The 10,750-nt window shown below is 39.7% G+C and overlaps 1 protein-coding gene across 1 annotated transcript; it reads right to left on the bottom strand.

Moving 5' to 3' along the window:
* Positions 1-3,631: 3,631 nt before the first annotated feature.
* Positions 3,632-7,336, bottom strand: LOC125177652 (glucoside xylosyltransferase 2-like; the record flags this gene model as incomplete). The annotated part of the gene is given in 5 exon segments (XM_047879809.1): positions 3,632-3,852; positions 4,152-4,310; positions 4,789-4,869; positions 6,406-6,657; positions 7,240-7,336. Coding segments are annotated over 5 exon segments (802 nt in total), but the record flags the coding sequence as incomplete, so codon positions are not given.
* Positions 7,337-10,750: the final 3,414 nt, after the last annotated feature.

Genomic DNA, 10,750 nt, shown 5'->3' with positions numbered 1-10,750 from the left:
GGTTGAGGGAGAGGGGTGGGCGGGGGCCGTGGGTGGGTTGGGGTTGCATGGGGAACATGAGAGGAACATGGGGAATGTGGGGAACATTGATTTAACTTCCACTTCCCCACTAACCCCTCAGTTACCGTCACTATTCTCTTTAGGATTTCACGTTTATTTGAGGGTTAAATAAACATATTTAACAGTATCAGTTCAGCCGTTTGTAAAATAAAATTAGATTTAATAATGTTAGTAGAATTGAACACGAAAGTCTTCTCAAACCTATAAATTTGTTCACTTTAAAACGACAATAAGTCTGTTATAAATATAATTTTATAAAATAGAATTAGTATTCATAACTTTTTTAATTCATCTTATTAAGAAAAAGACCACATGTGACGTCATAGTTAGAATTGCAAACAAATGCTGAAAAGGTGGAAAATTTTCCGAAAATTCTTATTTCTCTATTTCAAAAATAGAAATTTGTCGAATTTGAAAATATAATTTTGGGAACTATATAATTTAATATAATTTTTTTATATAGTTACCAAAAAAAGCTGAAAGACTCAGCTTTTTGTATGAAATGTATTTTGTAATCTCGCAGAAGAAATGATTGGAATCTTGATCAAAAAGTGATCAACTTTTTGCCCTTGTATGGGTCATCCGGACTCACTTTTGTCACTTAAAAAGGCGTATCAGTGCTACATTCTCTGCTAATTATTTGGGTAAGAAAATGTGTCAAAATGTTGACAATATTACCCAATAATTTTCCAGAGGGAATGCATGGTGCATTTGGTAGCTTAGAGTGAACACCGAGAACAATTGGTGTGTCAAATTGTCTAATTAGTGACACACTTGCTGCTTGAGCACCGAAACGACCTTATTTCAAGCCAAATTAATTCGAGGTGTCTATATGAAAGAAAAATGTGCATCGCTAATTGGACAAAGTGTCCATGTTTCTCTGAGTGTAAGACGAGAAGGCGTAGGGCAACCTGCCAACAAAACACACATTGCAATATCACTACACTACACAAACTATACATGTGTACTGTGTAGGAGTACTTACAGCGAACGGACGTAGGAATACACTTCACCTCCTCCTACTTTACTACGTCGTATCTTACGTTCTTAATTTAAATGAAAAACACGGCAACCACAAAACAGGTGAACCAGAACCCAAGGTCGTGGGCGGCAGCGCAGCACCAGAGACACACAACCTCTCACGACGTCGCCTCGGCGGACACTGAACAGAAAACGGGAAATTGTTTCTCCCGCCTGCCAGAGGCGCGAGCATCCTGGCCGCTGATTGGCTCATTGTTTCTCCCGCCTGCCAGAGGCGCGAGCATCCTGGCCGCTGATTGGCTCGTCGCTCGGGAAATTGTTTCTCCCGCCTGCCAGAGGCGCGTGCATCCTGGCCGCTGATTGGCTCATCGCTCGGGAAATTGTTTCTCCCGCCTGCCAGATGCGCGAGGAATCCTGGCCGCTGATTGGTTCGTCGCTTGAGGGTCACCAAAAATCTTCTAAATTCGCGCTAATTACTTCATGTGTTTCGGTGCAGGCTTCCGCTTGGCAGTCGTTCGCATTAATTATGCAATCGTGATGTTTGTTCTGATCTGCATTGACGTGGAGGTTTATATGCAGAGCTTCGATGTTTGTTTATAATTTACATTGATACTGTTTACGTCACACATAGACGATATCAGGGTAATTAAAATTGATTGTTTGATATATTTTACATAATGATTTTATTATAAAATATAAGAATCTGTAAAAATATAATAATTATGTTTCTTATATGTTTTAAAAAATAATAATAACGAAAATTATAAACATTTTATCATTAAAAATAAAATATTTATAACTAATTATTGTTTTGATATAGAAAAAATATAGATTTATAACTATAGATGCATAAATAATTTTTTTAAGGTAGTACTTCTTTCGCTCTTTTTCACTCGTTTTCGATGCGCCACTCAAAGAAATCATGAAAATTTTTCCAGGCAATTTCAACATTCAGGATTTCCCAAAATATACGAAAATATATATAAAAAAATTATCACTCAATATTTATCAATTGCAACCGATTAAACGAAAATAAAATATATAATAAAGAAATGAATATAAGATGCGTGGCCGGCAGCTACAGCGGAAGTAACGGCGGCTGTGATTGGCTGGGGGCGATGACGTCACTGATGACGTCACGTGTTGAGGCTTGATTGACCCTTAATTAATAGACACATTACTTAACCCTTAATTAATAGACACATTACTTAACCCTTAATTAATAGACACATTACTTAACCCTTAATTAATAGACACATTACTTAACCCTTAATTAATAGACACATTACTTAACCCTTAATTAATAGACACATTACTTAACCCTTAATTAATAGACACATTACTTAACCCTTAATTAATAGACACATTACTTAACCCTTAATTAATAGACACATTACTTAACCCTTAATTAATAGACACAGTTATTTTAAAAATTTGCAAACGATTTTTCTAAATTTTTTCCGACAGTTGAAAAAATTCTAAATATGATTAAGTTTCATCAAACCATAAATTTCATTTTATATTAAATTTATATTAAATTATTTTATATTAAAGTTTTGAATTCATTGTAAGTTTTGAAATTATTTTATATTAATTTATATTAAATCTAAAATATTCATTTAATTATCGAATAATAAAATTAATACATGTGTATACATAAAATTGTGTGTTATTTGTGGTTACCACATTCATGTTGAATACAGTACAATATTTTTGCCGATTCAAATCTTCTGTTATTTATTGTTATGTATTATGTATTATAAAATTTTATGTGTTGTTTGAATGGTTATGTATACATTATTGTGTTTTCTTATTTATTCTGTATCATAATTGAATAACATTGTATTATAACGCAACGATCACTATCATGCAAGGGCGATGGGTTATCATCCATCATCGTAATCCATCACTATCATCCATCACTGAGATCCATCACTATCATCACTATCATCCATCACTATCATCCATCACTATCATCCATCACTATCATCACTATCATCCATCACTATCATCACTNACGTTAACGTTTCAACAGTTCTCCAATGTAAATAAATTTGATATTTCTCTCTGAGAGAGCAACGTGCGTCCTAGGCTATCACATTTGTGTTATGTTGATTACAGTTTTATATATCAAATATTTTTTTATTTATCAAATATATCAAATATTTTTGCCGATACGAATTTTCTGCTATTTATTGTTATGTATATAATATTAAGTGTTTGTTATTCTATTCTGTATCATCATCGAATAACATTGGATTATAACTTAACGATTATCTATCAGGGCGATGGGCTATCATCCATCACTGAGATCCATCACTATCATCTCTTCTTATCGTCACTATCATACATTATTGTCTTTCAGTATTTTATTCTGTATCATCATCGAATAAAATAGCATCATAACCAGATGATCATCTATCAAGGGCGATGAGCTATCATCCATCATCGCAATCCATCACTTAATCCATCACTGTCATCTCTCACTATCATCCATTAAAATCATCTCATTATCGTCCATCATTGTGATCTATCACTGTCATTTCTCACTATCATCTCTTATTATCATCACTATCATCACTATCATCACTATCATCACTATCGTCCATCACTATCATCACTATCATCATAATAATGACGGTACAGGGGGCTGTCAGCCCACAGCTGGTTGGTGAGCAGGTAGACCAGGGGTCTGAAGTGGGCGCAGGCCCCCACGCGGGGCCCGGGGGGCACCAACGCCCCCTGCAGCGCTGCCGCCAGCGCCCCCCTGGCGCCCGTCAGCTGCCATGATGCCCACGTTGCGTGGAACTTCTGAAATGGGCGACAAATGGGCGTGGAAGGGGTGTAAAATGGGCAGGAAACAGGTGTATATAGTGCGGAAAATGGGAGGGAAATCGGTGAAGAATGGGCGGGAAATGGGTGGTGAATGGACATTAAATGAGCGGTAAATGGGAGGAAAATGCCGTTCAAATAGGCGTGAAATGGGCGGAAATTTGGTGTAAAATGTGCGTCAGGTGAGTGGCTTATGGACATTAAATGTTCGAGAAATAGCCTTCAAATGGGCAGAAATGGACGGTAAACGTTCATCGAGTGGGCGTATGATGACTTACGACCATCTCAGGGTGGGCGCGGCTGACGAAGGCGCCCCCGATGCCGTGGACGGCGTAGGCGCCGCCCTGTAGAAGGGCGGGGCAGCGCTCCTGCGTCGCCTCGCACATCGGCCACCTGAAGTTCCAAGGGCAGGGGAGGGGGTGGAGCAGGGCGGGGCGCTGCGGGAGTGGGCGGGACTTTAGGGGTGGAGCAGGGCGGGCGCTGCGGGGGAGGGAGGGACAGTAGGGGTGGAGTAAGGGCAGGGAGTTATGCCCCTTGAACAAAACAAATGGAATATAGCTCAACATTTTAAATGAAAAATTTTATTAATATAAATCCACAATTTAAATTCGCGGATGCAGTTTCATCCTCCAGTGGATACATATAATTTAGATGCTCTAAAAAATAAGAGAGTCCTTTTGTCCACATAGTGACTCACTATCTATCCCACAACATGAGCAGAGAGAGCGGTCGTAGCTTTGATACGCCGGGCTATACCGGGTCAGGATGACATACATAAGTGCAATAGGGCATCATTATTCGGACAAGGTCTCCCTCACTTCTTTGAGTGTAAGGCAAACTACCAAATGTTTGGTTGACCCAGCCAACCAATCAATTGGTTGACCCAGCCAACAATCACCTGGCCCGGCCAATCACCTGGTTGAAGACGTGGTTGAGCAGGTCCTGGTGCTGCCAATCACCTGGTTGAAGACGTGGTTGAGCAGGTCCTGGTGCTGTCTCTTATACACATCTAGATGTGTATAAGAGACAGGTGTAACTNTAGGGGGTTGCCTGTAGGGGGTTGCCTGTAGGGGGTTGCCTGTAGGGGGTTGCCTGTAGGGGGTTGCCTGTAGGGGGTTGCCTGTAGGGGGTTGCCTGTAGGGGGTTGCCTGTAGGGGGTTGCCTGTAGGGGGTTGCCTGTAGGGGGTTGCCTGTAGGGGGTTGCCTGTAGGGGGTTGCCTGTAGGGGGTTGCCTGTAGGGGGTTGCCTGTAGGGGGTTGCCTGTAGGGGGTTGCCTGTAGGGGGTTGCCTGTAGGGGGTTGCCTGTAGGGGGTTGCCTGTAGGGGGTTGCCTGTAGGGGGTTGCCTGTAGGGGGTTGCCTGTAGGGGGTTGCCTGTAGGGGGTTGCCTGTAGGGGGTTGCCTGTAGGGGGTTGCCTGTAGGGGGTTGCCTGTAGGGGGTTGCCTGTAGGGGGTTGCCTGTAGGGGGTTGCCTGTAGGGGGTTGCCTGTAGGGGGTTGCCTGTAGGGGGTTGCCTGTAGGGGGTTGCCTGTAGGGGGTTGCCTGTAGGGGGTTGCCTGTAGGGGGTTGCCTGTAGGGGGTTGCCTGTAGGGGGTTGCCTGTAGGGGGTTGCCTGTAGGGGGTTGCCTGTAGGGGGTTGCCTGTAGGGGGTTGCCTGTAGGGGGTTGCCTGTAGGGGGTTGCCTGTAGGGGGTTGCCTGTAGGGGGTTGCCTGTAGGGGGTTGCCTGTAGGGGGTTGCCTGTAGGGGGTTGCCTGTAGGGGGTTGCCTGTAGGGGGTTGCCTGTAGGGGGTTGCCTGTAGGGGGTTGCCTGTAGGGGGTTGCCTGTAGGGGGTTGCCTGTAGGGGGTTGCCTGTAGGGGGTTGCCTGTAGGGGGTTGCCTGTAGGGGGTTGCCTGTAGGGGGTTGCCTGTAGGGGGTTGCCTGTAGGGGGTTGCCTGTAGGGGGTTGCCTGTAGGGGGTTGCCTGTAGGGGGTTGCCTGTAGGGGGTTGCCTGTAGGGGGTTGCCTGTAGGGGGTTGCCTGTAGGGGGTTGCCTGTAGGGGGTTGCCTGTAGGGGGTTGCCTGTAGGGGGTTGCCTGTAGGGGGTTGCCTGTAGGGGGTTGCCTGTAGGGGGTTGCCTGTAGGGGGTTGCCTGTAGGGGGTTGCCTGTAGGGGGTTGCCTGTAGGGGGTTGCCTGTAGGGGGTTGCCTGTAGGGGGTTGCCTGTAGGGGGTTGCCTGTAGGGGGTTGCCTGTAGGGGGTTGCCTGTAGGGGGTTGCCTGTAGGGGGTTGCCTGTAGGGGGTTGCCTGTAGGGGGTTGCCTGTAGGGGGTTGCCTGTAGGGGGTTGCCTGTAGGGGGTTGCCTGTAGGGGGTTGCCTGTAGGGGGTTGCCTGTAGGGGGTTGCCTGTAGGGGGTTGCCTGTAGGGGGTTGCCTGTAGGGGGTTGCCTGTAGGGGGTTGCCTGTAGGGGGTTGCCTGTAGGGGGGTTGCCTGAAGGGGGGTTGCAACTTTTAAAATAGGGGGGTTACATCTAGGGGGGTTATATCGCCGTGCCCACCGCGGCCTCCTGGGCCCCCCGCTGGATCATGGTGGGGGCGGCGCCCCCCAGGACGGCGTGGGGCCCAAAGGCCCGCAGTTGGGCCCACAATAGATCAGGTGGGGCCAGGAAGATGACGTCCGTGTCGAGGTAGATGACGGCCTCCTCGTGGGGGAGTAGATGAGGTAGAAGTAGACGCTGGCAACTGCACGGCCGGAACTTGTCCTCCAGTAGACGTAGATGAGGGGGTAGATCCCCCCACGTGGGGAGGTACTGGGGGGGCATGTCTACTTACAGGGCAGTAGATAATGGGGTTTCTACTAGGATCTACTGCGAGGTAGAATTGTCTACTTACAGATAAAATGTAATTATATATATGGTTTTATATATTTATATATCTTATAAATACTTTTTTACAATTTATTGTCAAGCTCTACTAATAGTATCGTGGTAGATCTTATCTACCACACATAATAAGCTATCTACATATTATGCCTCTAAATATTCAGTATGCAATCTGCATATATTACATATCTATTTACAGGCACTATTTTATAATATTTAATTAACGTGCGAGTAGATCTACAATAAAATATTGCAATTGATGATGAAAGTAATACATGAAATAATAAATTTGTTCTTCCCATTAACCTGTCACTAATGGGTTGCTTCCATTAACCCATTAACCCAGTACATATAACAGTAACTTATTACCCTATCACTAATGGGTCACCCCATTACCCCATTAACCCATTAACCCATTAACCCATTAACCTGTCACTAATGGGTCACCCCATTAACCCATTACATATAACAGTCCCCCATTACCCTGATACTAATGGTTACCCCATTAACCTGTAGGTCCAGTTTGAGGCGGTGGTGGGGGGGCCAGGGGGCGATGGCGCCCCCCAGGCGGGTGTACAGGAGGAGGTCGTCTGTCACCACGTAGAACCTTAACAATTATATTAATATTAATTATATATATTAATATATATTTTAATTAATTTTTATTTAACCCTTAATTTCCCTTTGCTTAACCCCTAATTAATTATATTATAAAATATATTAATATTATATATATTTATTTATATTTTTAATATATATATTTATAAATGTATATTTATTAATATACTATATATTAATATACATTATTATTACCAATAATATTAATATTATTGCTACTAATATTAATGATATTATAAAATAATGGATCTATATAGTGTACAATATTTCTTTATTTATCATTAAATCTTTATCACTAAAGACGAGCTTAATCTTTATCTTTTTCATCGGGGCAACCCCTGATATAAAATAATATATTAACAATTAATATAATATAATACAATATAATATTAATTATTAATATTACAGTGTGATGATATAATATTATAGATAATATAAATCGTTATCTTTATCATTATTATTTATTTAAGCTATCAAATTAATTAACAATAAATCGTTCCATAATTTCATATTGAAAAAGTGAAAATAAAATTTAAAATATTTGCATTTAATTATTGGTAAGGTGAATATATATTATGGCCCCGTGACTGGCCCCGTGACTGGCCCCGTGACTGGCCCCGTGACTGGCCCCGTGACTGGCCCCGTGACTGGCCCCGTGACAGGCTCACCGTATGGCCCGTGNTGTTTTCTAGCGTTTACCACTTGTTTTCTAGCATTTACCACTTGTTTTCTAGCGTCTACCATTTGTTTTCTAGCGTTTATCAATTGTTTTCTAGCGTTTACCTCTTGTTTTCTAGCGCTTACCAATTGTTTTCAAGCGTTTACCACTTGTTTTCTAGCGTTTACCACTTGTTTTCTAGCGTTTACCACTTGTTTTCTAGCGTTTATCACTTGTTTTCTAGCGTTTACCACTGGTTTTCTAGCGTTTACCACTTGTTTTCAGAATTTTCGACTTTCATCAATATACAAATGGTATTAAGTGCTACGTGAACCACCCGGTTTTCCGAAAACACCTGCGATGGGGTTAGTGAGGGGACTAGTGGGGGTAATTTGGGGGTTAATGGGGAGTTAGTTGGGGGTTAATACAGCCCCCCTTGCCCAGGGGGGGATGTAGCCACCCGAGGGGCGCTGCCCCCTTCACTTGTGCAGTGGACGTCGTGGTGTAACGTTGGTCTGGTGCTTAAATTTGCTATAAAAACTTAAACAATACTAATTAAAATTTTTCTCCACTTAAATTTGTTATAATAACTTAAACAATACTAATTAAAAATTTTTCTCCACTTAAATTTGCTATAATAACTTAAACAATACTAATTAAAAATTTTTCTCCACTTAAATTTGCTATAATAACCTAAACAATACTAATTAAAAAAAATTTTCCGCTAGCTTCGTCCGGTGTTCAATAATTTATGTTAATAAAAAGCGTATAAAGAATACTAATTAAAATTTTTTCTCCACTATCTTCTTCTGGTGTACAATAACATATATTATTGAACAAAATTATTAATAATTAATATATATATTAATAGAAGTATAGTTCTCAGGGCAATATGGTAGCTTTTCTCCCCCTCATTTTTGTGGGTGTCTTGACAGCGCTGTCCATGGAGGCCCAGGTAATAAAAATTATATGTAGTTCATCAATAATATTGTTTTCTTTTATATATATATAAAATATATATATAATAAATATATGTTACACGCAAAATTATTGGATTACAGTTTTCTTCATATCTCAAGTTGACGTGCAAGATAATATTTTACCTAATACTTGGTCACTTTATTGCAAATGATACTAGAAACATTGTATAGAATGGATATTGAAAAGTAAGCAGTGTTTAGATTTATTAAACAAAATAGAAAAATTAACCCAAGCATAAGTATTGGGTACATGTTCAAAAATGAACAAATACAACTTTTTTAAAAATACTAAAAATTCGCATTTCACTTTATACGTTCCACTAATCTCATATCGTTATCTAACTGGCCAATCACATCAGTTAGCCAGTTTGCCATTGTTTGCAAGATTTTGTGTTACGGTGAAGATATTTATCAGCTTCATCTTTAAAATTTAATTTAAAATGCCTAAAAAACTCGAGAGGTGACGCCAGATTGCTTCAAAAGATCATGGATTGTCACAAAAAGGGAAAGGGTATCGAATAATATCAAATGAGCTTATAATCTATCATTAAGTACAATTAGAAATATCATTAGGAAATAATCATCCTGATGATATCATCGATCCGAGCTTGCTGTTGCAAACCTTCCAAGACCTGGTTGTCCAANTGTTCCAGTAGCATTTGTTCCAGTAGCATTTGTTCCAGTAGCATTTGTTCCAGTAGCATTTGTTCCAGCAACATTTGTTCCAGTAACATTTGTTCCAGTAACATTTGTTCCAGTAACATTTGTTCCAGCAACAAATGTTAGTGGAAGTATATATACAAAAACAAAGTATATATTATATATATAAATATATAATATATTAAATATATTAATATATAATATATTAAATATATAAAAAATATATTAAAATATATATATATAATATATCAAATATATTATAATATATTTGTTTATATTTATTTATTTGCTCGCGTGTTTCAGTTAGTACAATATTTTGCGCAATTACATCCAGATAAACTTCAAATATTTCTAAATATACATTTTGAACATCAAACGGTATATAGCATAATAATAGTTAATGAAATAAATAAATTTCCACTAATTTCCATTGAAATGTCTACATTACGAGCCTGATCATATGTTGTCGGGCGATCATCATTATCATTATTATCATTAAAGTATATTAACGATCATTATTATCATTAATGTATTTAATGTATATTAAATTAAGCTTTTTCTTGCCCACAGGCTGGATTGCCTACAGGCCCCACAGTTAATGTGAGTATAAATAACTATAAAAAACACACCTCAATGTAATTGAATATGTCAACCTTCTATTCCTTCCATTCTATTCCTATTCTATTCCATTTTCTTATTCTATTATCCCTATTATTATTCCTATTATTATTATTATTCCTATTATATATTATTTCTATTATTGCAATATTTCTATTTTTTCCTATTCAATTCCTATTCTATTCCAGAACCATTCTATTCCTTCTATTCGGGATACAATTCCTATTCATTTAAAAATGGACGTACATCTTCCAGCAAAAGATTTTTGTAAGCTACTAACCTTATTTAATAAAATATATTATTATACAATATATTAAATATATAAAAAATATATTAAAATACACTTGTCATACTCTTGCTACTACCCTTCTTCTCTTATACTTGTCCTGAGAGTATGACAAGTGTGTCCTGAGAGTATGACAAGTGTGTCCTGAGAGTATGACAAGTGTGTCCTGAGAGTATGACAAGTGTGTCCTGAGAGTATGAC

Source organism: Hyalella azteca, unplaced genomic scaffold (assembly GCF_000764305.2).
Source record: "Hyalella azteca isolate HAZT.00-mixed unplaced genomic scaffold, Hazt_2.0.2 contig3869, whole genome shotgun sequence".
In the NCBI taxonomy this organism is placed as follows: domain Eukaryota; kingdom Metazoa; phylum Arthropoda; class Malacostraca; order Amphipoda; family Hyalellidae; genus Hyalella; species Hyalella azteca.
This window is presented reverse-complemented; position numbering and strand designations above follow the sequence as displayed.